We start from the raw sequence: 21619 nt of genomic DNA on the forward strand, positions 1-21619 counted from the left end.
AGTTTTGTTTTTCTTATATTTACAAAATAAGTAAAAAATTCATAATTACTTGACTATGTGATTAGAAAGTGATTTTTAAATGAAGTTTTAGTAGCGTGTAATTATATACATAGAGAATTATGAAACAGAAGGCTGGCAGATTTGTTGGATTTATGCAGAATATAAACAATGCGGTTTAGCTTGTAGGTATCGTGAAAAATTTTCTTATCATATCTGTTAGATATGGTCTATATTTTCTAATGTAATAAGGAACATTATACGAGCGACAAAAAATACTAATGGTCTTATAATTGTTTTGAACGTCATTGAAAGAGTATGTATACTATCGTTCCAAAGTAAAATTGTTTTCTGCCATGTTAGTACCCGAACATTTTTTAATTTACTCTATATATATTATTATAAATATATACGATCATTTATCACAGATAAAAAAAGATATTAAGAAAAGAATTGTTTACCTTCTGAAACTACTTACTTATTTATCGTTGACCTTTAAAGTATGTATCTTAAACAGAACAAAGTACAGTAAAACGAAGAAAAGCGTGCAAAGTTCACATTGAAATCTTAAATTCCAATAATCTTATATTTAGTGTAAAGATATTAACGTGTCTAAGGTCAGGTTGTTAGATTCTTACCTACCTATAGATTCGTCTATTCTTTATTCATATACGATATCGACACCTGGTATTTAATTATTTGTTCTTGCAGAGCAGTAACTTCACTGATTGAAATAAATTGCGCATTTATATATATTTTCATAAAAATCGCGATCTTATAAATTTGTTTTATCCATTAAGAATTATGACGAATACTTTTATGCATTATGTGAATTTTACGCATTCCTGCCTCCTTAAATTTCACATAAATGCATAAAAATCCGCAATCTAATCATGATAGTCGAGTCTCATAACAGTGCTAATGAAATTTTAAAACGCGTACGAATACTTTCACGAGTAACCGTACATGGACTACTTTGTTAAATTATATTTGACTCCACTAGAATTTTATGTGACGGCGTATATCAGCCAGCCGAATTGAAATTCCTTATCTCACTTTACCCGATTCTATAATTAACTGTGATCGCGAAAAGTTCTCGTACAAATTCGTAATTTCTTATCAAGCATTGGCTTCATTCGTTCAAAATCGGTCCGCTTAAAAGAGTCACGAAATTTTCTGGCCAATGCTGGTGACGTTTCAGAAGAACCGAATCTGAGTTTTCAAAAAGTCAAACTGATTAGCCAATTGTTCTAAATTTCTCATTTCATTCCTCGATTGTACCGACTCGAATGGTGCAGCTAATGCATTTTCTGAAGAAAAGTAGTTTGTTATGCATATTGATTAGCTATTGTATCGGGTGAAAAGGTTTACCATGAAAAGCATAATACCGTTTCTTTGGATTTGTACGCAAAAGAGGTACGATGTCGCGTCGCGGCGTCACGTCATTGCACCGCAAAATCTCAGCACTTGCCTGGCCTCGTCTAGGAATGGACTTAACACTTGCTGGAACTGTATATATTTTCAAATCTCGTTATTTCTCCGTATCTACGGCCAAAGGTTAAATCTTATAAGTATTACAACTTAACTTAATCTTAAGTATTATACTTGCAATTAAAAGGTAAATTTATCTGTTGCCAATCTTACAGTAACGTGATCGACAGCTTGATGGATGTATCAATGTCTTCTGATAGGGCACATAAGATAGTAGGATAAAAAAGAAGTTTATTGTCGAGATTACAATTTTGCAATTCGTTATGCCATTCTCATATAATACAGCGATGAACTTTTTTTTTCTTTTTTTTAATTTTGTTGATTTTTTTTATCGTACCATAGTAGGCAGCTAAACTACGAAAATAGTTTATACAGTCTTGAAACGCCTTTCAGTTGTGGAGGCTGGCAGCAGACAACAATGGTTCCTCTGTTGACCTCTTACGCTCCACATACCCACTGCGTACTGCAAACTCATGTTACATACACACATGTATGCGAGTATTACTCATGAATAAAGTCAAAGGGACCAACCTCAGACGGCAATAATGCCTCTGTCTGACGCCCTTCCTTTTTCTCTTCTTTTCTTTTCTTCTCTTTTCAAGTAAGCTCGCACGTTACTACTGATGTAGCTTCATAACTTCATCTTCGAGTTTGCGTTCAATTTCTGAAAAAATGTCTCACTTTCGTGTTACCTCTTTCTACGCTATTCTTCACAAGTATTCGAATATTTTGGTAGTAACATTTGAATTTATAGTAATAATAATTTTGAATTTGAATCACCAAACTATAAATTTAAATTATTTTATTTAAAAAAAAACAGTTTTTTAACAAGCTCTTGCAGAGTGGCAAATTTTACTCCAAACCACACTACCTTAAACATTTAGGAATCATTTTATAAGACCATTTCCGTGTATAATATACGTAGTTGATGCTGTTGGTTCTTTGCAAAGGATCGTTTGGTCCTATTGGAATCATCTACCTGGGTTTTTAGTCGTGGACGTAAGATAGAATAACGGGTAGCCGGTTGTTCCTTTATTCGTTGATCTTGGATCATTCTGCACCAGGATTTTGAAAGCAAGATAAAATATACCCGTGCTTAAATATTTATGGGAAGAAAGAAAGCATTTTAGAGATATTCTTAGCTTTTGGACATTATTGTTTGGCTTTTATCGGACTTTACAATTATTGTGACAGATTTCTACGAATTTCTTTCTTCGTTTCTTCCTAGATTTTTATATGAAATAGCGAAAGTAGCTTTGAAAATTTAAAATGATTTTAAGTTACTAAATAATTATTCCATCGATCCTTTCCCGAGTGCAATATTACATATACACAGCTTTAAGCAAGGCTCTATTTCAATTAAATGAAATAATCTTTATTTGCATTGTTAAAACATTAATATTTTTATTCTTGGCTTAAAAATATAAAGAACGTGTGATGCCTGTGTCAGGAAGTGTAAATGGAAAAGAAAGGAAGAGAGTATGGAAACATTCTTGGAATCTGACGCTGTTACAAGTACAAAATTACCGGCTGTCGTTGGTGGTTGCGTCAAAATCAGACAGCTGGTCGGCCGCGTCGTTTCACGCATCAGGGCACTCGCATTCCGATCGTCATCAATATAAATTGTCATTGTTTTCGTCGCAGGTGTTGCACCGACTGATTAACGGCCTGGTCTATCTACATTTAAAGAAGAGTGGTGTTTGAATCGGTATTAGCTGGTTTGGAATGTCTGTCCCGTTTTAAAATACAGTTTGAATATATGTTAGATGCTTTACTGAAATCTACTTTTTCTTTTGAACTAAAAAAAACAAGTAATAAGATTTTAATTCGAGTGAACTCTTAATACGTTGTTTGCTGCGTCGAATCTCGTAGCTTTCCATTATGACTGAAATTTGTTTTCTTTGATTTCATTCAAAAACAATTTGCGCAATGTGGCGTCACCCGCTTCCGGAAACAACTAGGCCACGACGCCAACGTGATGTCATAAGCAGTTAACGCGTTAATAAAAGTTTTTTTATTTATAGAATAGTTAAAAAAGAAATGAATTCTAAATAGATTTCAATTTTTATAAAACAAATATAATTTATTTTCAATGGAAATAAAATAACTCATTAATTTAGAAATGAAGTTAAAGAAAGGATATTTTTGGTGAAAAATGTTGCAACTCTAATCACAATTTGTCATATTTTAATTAGGAGCTGTATTAAGCAATAAAAATGAAAATACGAGCATATGTTCGAACACAAATTCATCGAGCTCTCGTCGTGTTTGCGATTACCGGCGGCTACAGATAATGTTGCGCCATATTACGAAATGGTACAATTAAAATTAAATAATCTTCGCGTGTATTAGTCGCAGATACGAGAATGTATATACAAAGTGCAATTTATCATACATTTATTACACGCTGTCTCACATTCGAGTGATGTTCTCCTAAACGAATATCACATTCGCTTATTTAACAATTTATTTTTAACGACTTCGCTCAACGGTATATACGTGTAGGTATGTATACCTTCTACTTATACGATTAATAGGATTTTCAACTCGAAGCCCCATCCGGAAGGTTCACCTCAACACATATATTGTTCATAAACGATTCGATTGCATCATCTGAGAAACCACAAATTCCCCCACAAATCTTATTAGAAGAAAAGAAAGAGAAAATAAGAGAGACTGCTTCGTGCCAAAGAGTACGATATCGAAATTTTTTTATATCGCACACAGTTATTCACGTGTGTCAATCAAAGGTCAGTAATAAACAAGCCATTTTATCTTGTTCAATTTTCAATATAAATACATTTCTTATCATATTTCTTGATATACATTATACATATTGATATGTGTACATGATTTAATTTTAATATAGTATTATTTTTTTTACGAAACTCCTGACTTGTACATACATACCGTGTTCTTCGTTTGAAATTTTTATTAAAAAGCACGTATTACATATAGTTTACATTATAATATACACATATGTATATTATATATATATATCTTCCTAGGAAATACTTGAAGAATTAAATAGTAAAAAATAAGAAAATGAATGTGAACCGATACGATTTCGTGCTACAAGGTAGAGACGGGACTGCGACTAAACGAAGTAAACGGGTAAACGAAGAAGAGCCAGGAAGACGAGGAGAACCAGAGACAGCGGAGGCACGTACACCCGACGCGACGTGGCGCCCGCTGGCCTGTGCCTTACGTCACATAGCTAAATATATGCCTGGCCGTTCCCAATCTCATTCCCATTCTCGTTCTTCATTCCATCCCGTGAGCTAATACGACAGCAGGCATCCTTACTCTGGCAAAGACGTCCGCGAAATTGTCCTCCACCTTTCCCTCTTACTTTGTTTCTCTGCATTCTGTAATCCGATCTATTTATTATCCTATCATTTGTGTCCATTGAATGACATTTTTAAATTTTAGCTTTTTTCCTTAGACCATTATTAACGAAAAACTTATCGAACGAACCACTATATAATTATGATTTTGTGTTGATCGTTGAATGACATATTAAATTCCGGGAAACGTTTGTCGGCTTTGAAAAGCGGTAATAAAGAGCGGCAATATTGGTGATAAGGGGTGATAAGGATGGCACGATACATTAATGTAAAAATGGTTCTTTGAAAATATGAAATTTCATATAATCTCATCTTCATTTTTTAATTTCTCTTCATAATTTTCATAACATAAGAAAGATATTCTATATGAAATGAAGGCTGATAAAATAAAAATTTAATTGCTGTTATTAAATTAAAATTGTTAGTGTACTATTGGAATTTAAAAAAGTAATTAATAACAAAATGTAATGAACAAATGTAATGAAATAAAATATAATTAAAGGTAAATTTTAACAATATAGTATTTCAACTAATTTTAATAATATGTGTATATATGTATATATATATTAATTGAAATGTAATTTTACTGAAATGGGAACGTAATTTATGAAGTGCTCTTTATTCGAGTGAGATACACTTAAAAGGAGAATTTAGAATAAGGAGAAGTGGCTTAGGTATACACTGCTCCATTTCGGGGTTTGTTCTTGATCCTGTTAACATCTGTCGTCGGCAGCTTCGTTTCTAGAAAAATTTCTGCACGGCAGCTGCCGCTGGCAACAATCTTTACGCTTATTCGCTCCTATTTTTTCCTCTGAAACCACGTTGCTCAAATATCTTCCTAACGAACTGTAATTGAGACTACTGGAGACAAAATGACCAATATTCGAATTGAATTCACGACATGTTACAAAATCTCACAGAACAGCGAATTGAATGTGTTTTTGGGTGTCAATTTTCTTAATTTTTTTACATCTTTAAACATACTTCTATTTATATTATATATATACATATGTTATTTATTTAAAATTACATTCAATAATATTTTAAATATATCTCCACAAGTTATCTATTTATTACAATTTTATTTATTTTTCAAATTTTTATTTTATATATCTACGAATCTACTTTTCGTATGCTATAGAATTTGTAGGATATTATCAATTCATGAGACGGGAAAGAATTTTAACAGGGTCCAATCGTTGCGTTCTGAGAAACAAAATGAAAGGAAGGAAAGAGAAGATAGGCCTCCGCAGTGCGTCTGATAGGCTTCGTTCATAGGGAGAGTTTTTCCGAGGTTGGGTAGCTTGGCTAGGGTGTTCAAACCCCAACATAAACCAACAGAAGCACACAAACGTAGTAGTAGTACGTATACATACCTATACAAGCACATTTGAAGAGCGTCGTGCAGTTCCCCTATTCTACCCAAACTTAGCCTTGGGTCTGTATACCGAGTGACTCAACAAAATTTCATTCAATTTATTCAATATTATTCAATGTTCCTCTTCTTTAAGCATTGCGATTTAGCATCCATTGCATGTTTCTTAATTCATGAAATATATCTTTAAGATGATTCAGTTTTTAAGATGAATATTTTTTCAATAAATAAATTTATCCTTTTGTTATTTTTTTTATGTTAGTACGTTTCTTAATACTAGAAAATTAATTTCGTATAAAATAAAAAATCGTTCAATCTGTAAAACATAAACTCCGATATTCTATCGTTATATCCAAAACATCGAAATTATTTGACTAAAACCATTATACGCGCGTCTTGATAAACAAATATGGTAACATCAGATCACTGCATCTCGCCATGTAGAAACAAACAGATTCGAAAATAACCAAAGTATACTCCGAGTTCTGAGTAGCGTATTGGAAGTGATGAATGAACCGAGCAGGCTTTTCAAACGCCACGAATTTACTCAACTTTTCAATGAACCTTGACCTTTCGACAGACTGTACTTCAAGCCGTTTGTTTCCATTGGAGTGGCTGGAATTGGTCACAGGATCGGTTAAAAGAGAAGTGTAAATCTTACAACTTTTCATGTACGCAATAGTTGTACATACAAATATGGGTGATTAAAATATTTTGGGTACGGTTTACATTAGGTTATTTAATCTTTATTTGATAGAATACAGAATATAAGGTAGAATTAAGGAACCTAAGAATTAAGCCTAATTTCTTTCGTAAACTCGAATCTGAAATGTCATACTGTGGGCCTTCTCTGACTTCAACAGGATGATTTCATTTACTAAATAATTGCAAATAAAAAGAAGCTTTGAGCAGCACTTTTAAACATTTAAATTGTTTAATTGTAATCTTAGTGATCTTTTGTTGAATTTGAATGGATTCTTTTAAAACTTTTTACATGTTCAAAATGTACGGAAACCGCGCCAAACCTGAAAGAGCCTAATGTGAAATATGATAATATCAATGAATAGTGTGCCATTTTAAGGTTAAGTATAGTAACTTAGCCCAGATCTAAAACAATTAGGCGCGTTGTTATCTATAAGAGCGTTCATATAGCAATTCTCGTGACATACAGTATCGCAATGCCGGGTTTTCGTGTTTTACATTCACAGATTTTTCTAATCGTTACATTCTAATCGAAAATTAAAAATCTTTTCTGATCGTTCAATCGTACTAATGAAGCTTCATAATGTTTCATATAACACACGTAATATACGTATCCATAAAAAGTATCTATAGATGTTAGAATACTTTTATGAGCCAGTTCGTATAAAAGTAACTTTATGGTCAGCGTTTTGACTACGCGTTTCATTGATCCTCAGTCCGAAAAGTCGAAAGGAAGTTTCTCGAATTGGTCGGCTAGTGACAGCGTTATCGTAACCGTCGCGTAGCTGCGTCGCTTTTTCTCCCCGGTTTTTTTTTTTATAGGGCTCGACAAGACATCCTTTCCGGTCGTTTCCTAGTCGCTAGCAGCTGATAGGCAGCCAGAGATAGCGAGGCTCGTGCGAAGGCACCGGTAACAACCAGCTGAGTGGCGCCAGCCATCAGCTGTTGGTGACTCACGCGAGAGCACCGCGCCGATATAACACAACCGCACAATCCGCGTATTCTGTCTCGCGGCTCGCTCACTGACACACGTCTGCGCATGCGCGAGACGCTACCATTGCTACACACACGCGAAACGCAGACGTGGCAACGCAACGTTCGGATACGAGCGGTGGATGTGTAGATACATATACATGTACAGCTCATGATGGTATTCGAACAACTAGTGTTTAAGAGGGATGCTTGAAATTGCTATATACGGGGTCGTTCGTAACTGGTGGTACAGGGTGATTCTATGTGAAAAAATAAGTCAAAAATATGGAATACAGTTTGTTTTATATGACGCTTTGTTTCGAAGAAGATCGAATTTGAAAATTCATCAAGTCTACTTAAACTTGGCTAATTACCTAATAATTAAGTATGTGTAAACAATCAGCAGGAGGTTGTTATGCATGCGAAAATAAATCGAAAATATAAAATAAAATTTTTCCTTTTAACACCTCATTTTCAAGCAAATAAAATTTGAATATGTTTATGTAAGAACTGATTTCATACAGGCGCACCATATTTTCAATTTTATTTTTCTCGAAAACAAAGCATCTTATGAAAAGATTTTATTCTACGTTTTTAACACATCTTCATACGTAGTTTAGCTCCGATCGATTATTTACTCTTGTTCAGTCCGGAATTAGCTAAGTTTAAGTATACTTGTCAAATATTCAAACTCGATTTTCTCGGAAACGAGACGTCATATGAAAGAATTTTATTCTATTTACTTTTTCGCCTTACTATTTTCGCGTAGGATCGCCCCGTACTCAATTGTACCACTAGTCATGGACCACCCTGTATATTTTCAGTTTGTATAATTGCCAGCATCTGCATGTTTTTGCGTGTGCATTTATAAGAAGAATAAGTAACCATTGGAGTCAATTCGATAAATAAGTTTAAAGGAAGTAGTGATACGTAATTGATAATACGAGGAAAACTGGACGAGAAAATGATTATATTTGTAGCAAAAGAATAATCCAAGGGCTATGTATGTGTCGTTCAGAGAATATTTATAGTATGAATGTACTACAAGTTGCTCATTATTTGTGTTTATAAATTCTACTGATGATGTAACGTACATTCATTATTAGTAACTATGACTTATAAGATACCTAGTATAAAAATACATCTCTTAAAAAAATCTTAAGATATTACCGCAATATAGACGTATACAACAATATTTAAATTCTGTATCAAAGTAATCCGGTATTTCCTAGTTACAATATCATTCAAGCATTTAAAATTTTAACTCGCGTGTTACATATTTTGAATAAATTGAATGTACATTTTCAAAGTGCTTTTTCTTAATTATGCATTCAAACTTTCGAATTTAGTTTCGAGATTGCTCGTCTTACATTAATACGAATTCGAATTTTGTAATTCTTACTAGATGAATCTACAAATCCAGTATTCAATTTGAAAGTTAAGTATGCACATAAATACAGAAGCCTCTAATGTTCTACCTCTCAGGTTCAACGTCGTTAGTGCTATCTGATACGATAACGCCTATTCGACGAACACGTGGGACGCGATAAACTCCAGCTCCATGAAGAATGTTTATCATGAACTCGAAAGAGTAGACCTGTGTTACTCGACGATTTTGAAAGCATCGTAAACTCTGAAGTAGATGGTATGATTTTTCCATTTGGACTGACATTCTTTCCAAACGAAAATGGCGTTTGTGACTAACAACGGATCATCGGATACATTTATTAAAATTTAGCCTTATAATAGTCTTACATACGTATACAACGATTGTAATTTTAATTTTAACCCGTAATTTTTCATGATCCACTTGAAGATTACATAAAGTATATCTAATTGCTGTGGAGAGTTGATTGATAAGCAATTCGAAATTGATCTGATATAGATCTGCGAGCTGGGAAAAACTAGACAAAGATAGTAATTCTCACGTGATCTTCAACTGAATCGACTTTGAATTATTCATCCGACGTTTCTCAATGAGTATAATCCTTTTAAAAGCATGTACTGTGTAAGATATTCTAATATTGTACCTAATATTTGACTCTACCCATCCAAAATCAGTTCACGACCTACACTTTAGAAATGTGTCTGTATATAGATATATAGATATATAGTATATAGATCTCTATATGTATATATATATATATATATATACATACATATAAAGGTCTGTGATGAAAAGGAAGGTAGCCACCTACTTAGTCGACCTACTTCTACGGGACTGATCCGAGTGAACTCAGCGGGTATCCGACGAACGAGCTGACGTCACAGCAGCCAACCATCCAGCCAGTAAGCCGTCGGCGTACCAGCTGATCTAATGTAACCACTCGATGGGAGAATGCCATGTGGAATTCTGCTGCGTGGACCACGTGTTATTATTGCATATCCTGCAGGAAGTACGATGACTTCACCAGCCGTTCATTCATACAGTTCCTTCTTCAAATTCCTAGAATCTGCAAGTTTCGCCGTATAGCGTGTTTGTCTTTAAAATTTGTTGGTTTTTATGTTTTCACATTTGCCAGAGAAATTAGATTGCAATTAATGATTCGTATAGTTCTTGTTAAAATTCTTCGAAATTTTAGTTTCAATTTCAGTGTACACTGTAGTTAAGTTTAAAATTTCCTCATCTATAATGTCTTTTGTATATACCATTATGTTTCTTTTTAAATTTCATTCCGATTATTTGATGGTAATTTTAGCAATTTCAATCATAATAATGTAAATCAACTAAAATAGTTCTCATCTGTAAAATCCATCAAATATTGGTAAATTAATCTTCTGTTACTTCGAATAATGAACAACAAAATAGGAATTTAAACGGGTTGTTAAAAAATCAGCGCTAAAATATCGAATACAAATGCAAATACGCATAACCGTTTCTCATTTAGCGAACCGATTCTTCAATTTCCACAAAATCAAATAAATCATTCGTATAATATGAAACACGTATGCCCTATATGTAGGTATATTATATACATATGTATATATTGTGGTGCTATTATCGGCACGCGTTGAACGAATGTTTCAGAGAGCAGGGCACAAGGTCACGGTCTTTCCCTGCTGACTCATCTCACATCCGCTATCCCGATCTTTTCCCTCTTTTCTCTTTCTCCCTATCGTCTCCGCCGCACCTCCGTGTAATTTTACCAGATGTTTCCTAGCGGCAGACGCGCCACCCATTTCCCATCTCTCTTCTTCTTCTTTTCTCTTCACCACCAACATTACCGACCAGAGAAACATTCCCATCTCCTCTTCATTTCTAAACTATTCATTACATCCGTTCCTGTAATGGCACACCGTTTAGTTCAACTGTTAATCTTCCACAAATGCGTACCTCCTCTTCCTTCTCTGAGGTTTCGTGAATCTCGTGTTTGGAATCAGATGCAGCTATTGTTTGTTTTTGTTTGATTTTTTTTTCTGGTCATTATATTTTATTTTTTTTATTGGATTTTCGAAAGCTTATAGAAAGTTTGTTTCAGTTGTACAAGTTTTTACAATATTTTCAACAGAGTTCCGCGTTTTTAGATTGCAATATTCTTGAAATTAAAGCGGACCCTCAAATAGTATCACTGGAATACTGGATGGCTATAATACTAATTTATGTTAGATTACTAAAATTTGGAGTACGTAGTTTTATTTCGTATTTCACGTTTACCGTGATAGAGATCCGTAATAAAGCTAAATTAAATGAATGATTTCGACATTAAGCAATCTAATCCTAAATTCCTATGATCCCCAATGGCTCAATGCCAGAATATTAAAATACGAAACAAAGATAATTTTTATTGTGAATAAATTGTGCGGGAACTCCAGACGCAATAAAGTTTCAATAAATTGTCACGAAACTAAAGAGAAGGATCGTCATTCCCAGAGCATGATGTTGAACACGCTGAGCATATTCGTTTCAAGTGTAGATTGCAGACTCTCGAAAAGCATTTCGTCGTAGCCAGAAAAGAGATAACCGAAAATCAAAGAGACGAAATGAAAGAGAGGACACTGACACGGACTTGGGTATATCACTTTCTATGTGCACCCCATATGACATCCACGTTTCGTCGAGTTTTGTGGCGGCTCTAAATATTTGATTTACAAGCAGATAAGAGATAGAGATAGAGATAGAGAGAGATAGAGAGAGAGAGAAGAAAAGTAGAGAAATGAATGTGCAGACAGAAATATAAAAACGGCTGTTTGTCTGGATATAAGGGCTTTTAAAGAAATTGAAAGCGTCGTGCTGTTTGTTTCACAGAAACTACATAGCAGCCACGACTTATCGACAGTTAAATTCGCGGTCAATGAAGCGAGACATCATTGTCGTCCTGTGGTTACAGTTTTCAAAGGCTCTACACTGCACGCAATGTCAGCACTACATGAAATTATTCTTCGCGTATTCGTTTTTTCCCTTGTACAACTTTTTAAAATGCTTTTTATTATCCAACGATATAGATTTCTACGTTCGCCACGTATTTCAATGTCAATCTTTCGTATTATTCTTTTCAAATGTTTAGTTGGAAGAAAATATTCACTTTTCGATCCTTTTTCAGCAATAAATATGAAATCCAGTATTTAATATAAGAGGAGATCGCTGATTTTTTTCTTATGACTATCCATTCATACAATAGGATTTTACTACTATAATCTTATCTTATCTTATAGTATAAGTTTAATTAGTAATGTATTTAAAATAACATTAAGGGAGACGATATAAATACTTAATTCTTGTATCGATGAAGCCAAAAATTAGCAAAAGTTTCCCATAAGAAAAGAGTTAAAGAAATCAGAATGAGTTTAGTGTTAACACTCACAAAAGCAAATAAATAGTCAATAAATATTAAGAACGTATGATTTTTGTTTGGCAGAAGCATTGGAACAATAGAGGAGGGCTCGGTGACCACGAGCGTGACGGTCGCCGAGGTCGCTGATTCGCAGGAGCAACAGCAACAGCAATCGAAAAGCAACGGCGCAGTATCTCGCCGTGTTGCTGGTCAGAACGTTGCGTTGAGCAACGGAAATAGTACCAGCAACGTCGGCCGCGTTACACCGCGAAGCCATATGGAGCAGGAGAAGCGTATGCGGCGAGAAATCGCCAACAGCAATGAACGACGTCGGATGCAAAGTATTAACGCCGGTTTCCAATCTCTAAGGACGTTGTTGCCACATCATGAGGGCGAGAAACTTTCTAAGGTAAGTCCTATATTCTTATCTTCTTTCCCCCTTACTTTTTTAACTTACAAAGAATTAGTGTGCGGAATCATCCTTGTACAAAGAACCATTGTTTTCACGCTTGAAATTCGACATATCAATTTTACGAGGAAGAAATTTGGCATGAGAAATAAAAACTCGAAACCTTCATCGAAATCAAGCTAGCTGTGATGTGTGAATAAAAAAAAAAGTGAATATAGGATACTCTTGTAGGTTTTTCGAAAAATCGATCGATGAAAGTTTTTTTGAGACAAGCGTATCATACTACATCATTAGTTTTAGACGCTTTGTCTTATCGAAAGCAACATTGTTTACTTCCTTCAATAAGTTACCTGTGCTGGAGGAAGAATTTAATCCCCATAATTCATCTAGTCATCACACAGATTGACTCTTTGAATTCGTAGTGCTAGTTGAATGCGTGCGTTTGATATCTAAGGTTAGTTTCTTTTTAGGCGTAGTCATTTTTAAATAGATGATAGCGCTATATTGTTGAATGAATTCAAAGGGTTGATTTCTTCAATCAATCGTAGTCAGTACACGGTTAGTCATCACTTGCACGTATCAAAAGAAAAATGTTGTATTAGATTAGTGAAGATCATCAAGAAAAATTATGGTAAATTGCCTTAACGTTTCTTGGCACGAAAATTTTATTCTAAAATTTTATTACACTGCCGATTAACACCAAAGTATAGTTTTATTTAGTTTTAGGATAAAATACGTATCTTTTCTGGTTTTTTTAATATTTGGAAAATGGTGGACATTTCGAGATTAAGTTTACAATATTTATAAAATTGTTCGTTTCTTTCGTAAATTTAGACCTAATTATTTTCTACTGTTTAATATTAATATACATATTAAAATCAGAAAAAAAAATAAAAATAGATTTATCATATTTTTTCTTGTGGTCCTCATCTACATATTCATCATTTTCTTTCACTTCTTCATAATTAATTTTAAAGTAATATTTGATTACATCGAATTAAATAATTCGATTGAAATAGTGCAAAATGTGCAATGCGTACAAAAAATTATTCTTATGCCGCACCTTTTGCACGTGTTCGAGACTGGCGGTAGCCACAATGTCGCATGAGTGGTGTACGGTTGTTCAATAGTACCACTCTGCAACACTTCATTCATCCGACCTACTCTTTCATTCATTGCTCTGTGAATATTGCGTTCTTGAGATGTAAAATTTTGTCAATCTTTCCGACACTTTCAATATCATTATTTACTGCACTCAATCAGATTAAATATATCACACTATGAATTAAAACCTATCCTCTAAACCGAGCAGCAGATTCATAGTACAATTTAATTAAATATAGTTGAATTCACATGACACGTATACTATCAATTAAAAGCTGACTTCGAAAATTAGTAACAAATTGAGAATGAATGTCGTTTTCATAGTGTTCTATATTTATTGTTATGAAAAATTCATATATTTTTTTAGATCACGAAAATGAAGAAGATGGTAAAGAGAATATATGTGGTTATAACCTAACTGAATAATAACTCTTATTTAAGAAATTCTCAAAATCTTCATTTTCAGTCTGCTATATAATAATTTTCCAGCTATAAAATATGAAAAGAAAAATACATAATAAAATATAATTTATATCATATTTTCAAATAATTACGATCTCGTTAGAAGCCGTTAATTCTCCGAATAAAATATATTACAATGATAATATTTCGCCGCCGTGCTGATGCTACGTGGTTCTTAATAGGATGTCGTTTCTACTAAGGTTAACACGTGGAACGGAAACGGTAACCTGTTTCGCTTTGGTAAAGTGAATTCACCAATGAAGCTGAATCGTTCTCTCGCGCGAACGTAGAGGAAGGAATATTACGCAACGAATGGTGTGTGGCTTCGGGGCAAGCGGCAAGCTTTTACGAATTGTCGCCTCGGCGTTGTTCGACTAATTTTAGCATGTGAAAGTCGTCGTCCGATCCCACGCCGTTAAACTAGATTCTGTCCGGCTTTCGTGTGCATGTATGCCTAGTCATGTCGGTGGCTTTAATCGTTCGTCTCGTCAATAGTCCAACACAGTGTGACACTGACCGCTTTAGTTTGCCCTTATACGGTTGCTTCTCTATGACGTTGTGAATATCAGCTGACGCCTGTTATCGTTTAATTGGAGATATGCGTTGACCAATGTTCCTAGCTATCCCTTCATTGTATGTGTAGTTGATATTTGATTAGGGATATTGAAAACTTGGGATATGGTAGAGATAAATATTAACTTTTTATAGTACTATTATCGATTTTGTTGAAAAGTTGGAATATAGTTGAGGGGAATGTTAAATTGTGTATTAAATCTTCTATTGACACACTTTTTACTACGAATTATAAATTTTAAAGTTAGCTAAAATACTTTTTACTTTAATCTTTAATGTTTACACTTTACGCTTTATCTTGAATGTTAAAGTCTCTTTGATATCTAATATCTTAACGAGCTTAACGAAACGATTCTCATAAACAGTCGTGAATAATCTGTCCACGAAATCTGCAATTGCGTAAATTTTACGTTTATCTATAAGCAATTTACCTACTCGTTGGTAGGTTACGTGATACATGGACGATATCTGAATGCGACGTGTGTAATACGTATACACGGATATCCACGTATTTACGTGCAAAATCAGCTGTTAATTCACAGCAGTGGTTACGAGTCACGCGGATATCACGAGGTTCTAACTGACAGTACTGACGTTCGTAAAGAATTCTTTTGTTTCAAAAGTTACAATTACAAATTAAAAATGAGTATTATAGAAAAATCATGTCTCAAAAGAAGAGACATAATGTCTTTTATAACGAGACGTAAATACTCTTCAAATAAAATACTCTTCAAATATTTTTTACAAAAATAAAACGCAAACAAAATAAGAATATCTAAATTTACGATCAAATTAATTTTACTACTCTGCTAAATAGAACCCAAGATTGCCATATAGATAGAAAAGCAGCAGTTTCCCGCTACTTTTCACGTAGGCTGTGTATCTACATACAACTTCTTGGTGTCTGTGTGTAAGCGCGTACTTTCGCAATACGATATTTCGCGAACCAGTCCTCGGGCCACATGGTTCAATTCCCACGCATTTCTCTTAAGGAGATCGCTCTGTTCCTTTTGTTCTTTTACTCTTTCCTTTCTTTTTCGCCGCTTGCTCTTCCCCTCTCCCTCTCCATGCTTCACCCTTTTTATCTTTTTCCTTGTATTTGGCCTCGCTTGCCTCCATCTTTTCTTCATTCTTCTTTCTCTTACTCTATACGACGAAGGCCAAGCTTGATCGACGAAATTTGCTGGAACCCTGGCCCACTAAAAACTACATTATATACTGCTGTTCATAAATATATGAGACACTTTGATCAATTTTTATTAATAGTACATGCATTGATAATACGAATTTTACTGAACTATATAAATTAATGATAAACTAATGCTCAAAACCAATAATTACTACGTTGTAGAATTAATAGACATGATATGATATTTAAGTTATTTATGTAGAACGCTTATCAGCGTTGTTTGAAAATTCAATGTACGATTCGTTGAAGTGTTCACCGATTTTAAATATTAAAACATGCTATGACGAGTCATGATAATGTTTGTCTATCAATTTGGAAGAATCTTCTCTATCTTAGTTACAGTTTGCCAATTTTAAATGAGATGAGGATAACGACCCTCTTTAACAAAAAAAATCTCTGTAACGTTTTATTCTATAATGTATTAATTTTTAAAAATAAATTTTATGGTGTCAGAATATTTTGCAAAAGCTTTAACGATGGATAACATTTTGGTGAATTTATTTTGAATTTTATAAATAATTAATTGGAATATATTATAGAAATAAATGGAGTTATTGGTAGTGTATATATACTTGGTGATTTAACTCCCTTTCGCTACATAACGAATATTGACGAGACCAATGTCCAAATACGAACCCATCTCTTTTTTGCCGATGCGGAACTTTTTGCTCGTTACACGCGACAGCGACCATAGGATACAATACTCTGGAGAACTTATTTCTTGTTAACCATTAAATCCATGATTTTTTCAAATTAAGATTACAGCAAATCACATTTCCGCTTTTTATGGGAAAATCACGTTAAAATTCTGTTATACTACCAAGCAATCAGCAGTTCTTTGGAAACGAAAGAAAGGAACAGGCGATGACATAGGCGTAATCGCGTAGTCTCGAGAAGTGTCGCGTCTTTTGTAACGGCAGCAGCACAGCGGCACTTTGGAAAAGAAGAAGTAAAAATGAAGGAGCGCAAATGAGCACAGACGCCTCGACCCATTTTCATTTAGCACTCGCCAGACAAAAATAAAAATAAACCGCTCTCCTCTCTCTGTTCGTGAGTCTTTTAACGAAACTTGCATCGTGCCTCCCGCGGTTATGTGTGTTGTGCGTGCGTGGGTCGGGGTTGTTTCGCACGCATAATCGTGCTTTTGTACCGCACGAGATCGATCTCGCATGTAATACAGCCCTCGAACGTATTTGCATTGAAACTGCCTGATTAATACTGGTAACCATCGGCTCTCGGTCGTCACGCTTCATTTTTTACGCCTGTTGATAAATTTTCCCTCGCGAAGAAATACAAGAATTTTCTGATCTTTTGATAGAATCAAAATGGTAAAAATAATCTTATTTATAGAGAACCTTTATATAGAGAATAATTATTTATTTTATTATAATAGATTTATTACTATTATGATAAGTGAAAAGCACGGAAGGAATTAACAGAAATGAGAAGCAAAATTTTGCATCAACAAAGTTCCTTCTCCAATGTTTTCCCTTGTACGTTGTTTCCGTGGTTCTTTCTCTGCATCTGGATCGTACGTGAGCGCGTTTCAACTTGGTAGGAAAGAACGGCGGGAACCCAGACGTCACGTGCTTCTCCTTCTCCAGCTTGTTTCGTGGCAATGGTAGTACTACCGCTGCACACAGAGTCCAATAAGTTGCTTTGCGTCGTTGCCTGCGTCGCGTATCCTAACTTTTTTTCGCCACTCATTTTTCGCGCCGCACTTTTCCTTATCCATTCTATATACACCGCAGATGTTAACACTTTTCAGCATCTAAAGGCGCGTACCCACTGACGAACAGTTTTTTATATTTGGTCAATTTCTTAATTCTTATTCATTATACATATCGTATTCGATAAAATATATCGTTTTTCAGTTGATAAATTAACAAGATTTAATAAGAAAATTGTAGATATTGTAGATATTAGAAATATTATAAATAAGTATTATGACTAGTACTATATGTACTTTGGATATTCAGGTATTTGGATATATAGTGTTTAATTTTATAAATTATTTAATTTTAAATGTATTAAAAATAATATTAAGACGGCCTTTGTCAGGTAAAATACGATAAGGTAAAAGATATTCAGGTAAAAGATATTCTAAAATTATATGCAATATTTAATCAAAATTCTTGTGAGTTACCTGTAACTCAACGATACCAATCAAGAAATATTATTTGCAAATATATTCGTGAAACATAGTGGTACTTTGAGTGAATATAAAATGCTTGCGAACTTCTTGGAAACATCGTTCACGAACTGTTCGCTGGTACACGCCTTAAGGAAGATTGTATACACATGAGCGTACGCTACATATTTCTCGACTTCGTTGGCCGGTTTTGCAACAGCGATTCATTCGGTTCGCGAGTCATCCTTTCGTTGAAAATCTATCCTCCGTGTCGAATGATACGCTTCGTTTCATACTACATAGGGTGTTTCGGAAATATAAGAAGAAAAAAGAGAAATGAAAATGTATTATTAAAAACGGATTCACATTATAGAAGTGGGTTTTGGTATATGAAGACTTCTTTTTAAATTTTTAGAGATTTTCCTTTTTTCTTTCTTTTTAGACTTGTTTTCAGTAATTTGTTTTTGGTATTGAATTTATTGTTATTTAAGCAATTCAATATTTTCACGAATATAATTTACAATATAATTGAAATCGATCTGATTCATTAAATATTATAATTTGATATTTTATATCACGATGTTTCATCGTATAACGTAGTAAAATGTTTAATTCATTTAATACAAAATTTATTCATGTTATTTAAATTCATACATTTTATATAACATATATAACAAAATATTTCATCTATAAAAACATCCAACTTATTTCTTTGATAAAAAAAAAAATGAAAATTTACAAATTCATGATTTTGACATAAAAAGAATATGATATAATATCTCATAGCTTGAAATACAATAAAATTTTATATTAGTTCAAGTATCGAAGAAAAAAAGATGGAAGCAATTATTTTCATTGTCGGAACAAACTTGCTGTACCAACTGAATGATGGTGTAGCTGGTTCAGCCGAACGCCAGCTAAAACGTATGGGCCCAGGAGCATCTGGGTCATTTTACTCTTCTCTCCGCAATTCCCCTTTCCATCGGTTCGGACCCTGTTCGTCCCTTTGTCTCGAGCTTCCCTACGGTCCCTCTTTCTGGTTAAGCCGACCGACAAAGGTCTTGCCATCAGTATATATTATATACCTGCGGCAGCCGATACAGCCGTTGCTTTCTACAAGGTGTCCCAAGCGGACAGAAGAGAAAGTTCCACAGGATTTTCGACTCACAATCAGACCACGATACCAGCAACATGAATTATTTTGTTTCGTCTTAGGTTGAATTTCGTGTCCCAGTTTCTAATATATATATATAATTGACTTCTCGGTTTCATAGACCAAGAAAGGGACTTGGCTTACATATTTCTAACACTTTAACGTACTTTAATGTACTTTATTTAGAACACCTATCATATCCAAAGATCCACACCCATTCACACTCCCATCCCAAACATACATATCTCATCTTATCTGTAATACTAAGTTTAAACATACACATATTCCCAATTCTTAATAATATTACGTAAAATATGGAACTTGTAGCAAAGAAATCGAAATGGAAAAAATAAGCATTTGTATACAAGTTACTAACGATTTTACTATAAATTTTATTTAAAAAATTAGACTTGCATATAAACAATTCAGTTAGTTTAATATCAATCTTTTTATAACAATTTATCGAGATTCTGTAGTTCCGTAAGTTGAAAAGCTTATACATAAATCGTTTTTATAGTTGTTATTTCCTTGAAGCTGAAATCTTTCCGTAAGATAACATCGTAATGAATAAAAGCAACTTTGTAAAGGTTGATATAACGTGTGAATCGCAGGAACAGCTGAGCGGTTGAAATTCGAATCGTTTCGCCGTAGTAAGTAGGTTATTCAATCACTCGATTATTTTACTACGTCGAAACAATTTCCAGAAATATTATATGTATTCTTCTATTTGTTGGAACAACGAAGAAAAATCAAATTTCTTGTTCAATTCGTATCTTAACTCTTGACCTCGAATCTCCTCCTCTGTATAACCACTTAACACTTACCAGTTGACAAGTTTAATTTCAACAGTATTAGCGCTTCTATTAAAGTTTCGTTTTTCCTCTTCAGGTTTCAAAGTCTAAAAGAGAAGAGGAAAAACAAAACAACGAAAAAGATATTCCGCGTATTTCTAAGAGGAAAATTATAAAATATCGTCGTGACTTAAATATTAATTAATCATAATATAGTAATGTACATTGTACATAGATGTGTACATGCTTTTGTGAGCCACTGTATAGATATAGCAGACAACATGTGGTTGCAGCGATTGATATGGGGAAGTGACGTGTCGAACAGAGAGCAGTAACGGTATAATTAAGTCATCCGTAGAAATAAATTAGCACCGTGATTGCATTATAATCGTGTCTCTCAAGTATCTCCCCGGCCTTGTAGTTTAGAAGCGTGTCGTTGGTACAAATATGCATGCGCTTCGTCACCTAGGAATGCAGAAGGAAACTCGAAGCCGCAGTCTCGTATAACGGCTTGTGGTATAGCTTCACCAACCGGCATTAAAATACGCAGTATGCTTCCTTTGCGATATATTTATTCGTGGATACAACAAAAATATAATAATCTATCGAGGAAAAGTCGTCTGGTTATAAGATGTTGTTATTATGTTATCCGTGTTGTGAATACTCTAGAATCCCATATAACGCGACAAAATTATTTATAGAAATTTTATATAGATTATTGCCTGAAACATGTAAGATAAACAGACAAGAATAGAACTCGTAATTGATTTACTACGCTTGTCTTCTATGCTTCGTTGTAAACTTGATTCATTCGTGACATACAAACGTATACGTCTTTGAATTGATCCTGAATCGAAAATCATTAAAGTATTTACTATATCGACAAAAGCGTGAAATGCAAATTCTTATACTTAAGTTCTACTTTTTCTTTATAGCTAATTCATATACATTTATATTTATATTTAAATATACGTTTATATTTGTATAAACATCCAATGCAATCTATTCGCGAAACACATAATTGAGAAATTTTATAGAATTTACTAACAATGTTACATCATTTGACCTCGAAATTAAGTCGTTGTTCATTTAGTATTAGATTTGTATTGTTCTACCTGTTTTCACGATTGACGTCGATTGAATTATTCGTA

The 21619-nt window shown here is 33.9% G+C and overlaps 1 protein-coding gene across 3 annotated transcripts in view; it reads left to right on the top strand.

Moving 5' to 3' along the window:
• LOC126917730 (helix-loop-helix protein 11) overlaps nt 1–21619 on the top strand; it is a 160146-nt gene that overhangs the window by 6900 nt on the left and 131627 nt on the right. For 2 of the 3 annotated variants that reach the window (XR_007711047.1, XM_050724950.1), the window contains exon 2: nt 12741–13065. Coding sequence is in view for 2 of the 3 variants with exons in the window: in XM_050724950.1 (XP_050580907.1) it covers nt 12741–13065 (325 nt within the window). In the remaining variant the exon portion in view is untranslated. The remainder of the gene's footprint in view (nt 1–12740; nt 13066–21619) is intronic. The other variant, XM_050724951.1, reaches the window with a different exon arrangement.

The sequence above is a fragment of the Bombus affinis genome, chromosome 6, assembly GCF_024516045.1.
Source record: "Bombus affinis isolate iyBomAffi1 chromosome 6, iyBomAffi1.2, whole genome shotgun sequence".
Lineage (NCBI taxonomy): Eukaryota > Metazoa > Arthropoda > Insecta > Hymenoptera > Apidae > Bombus > Bombus affinis.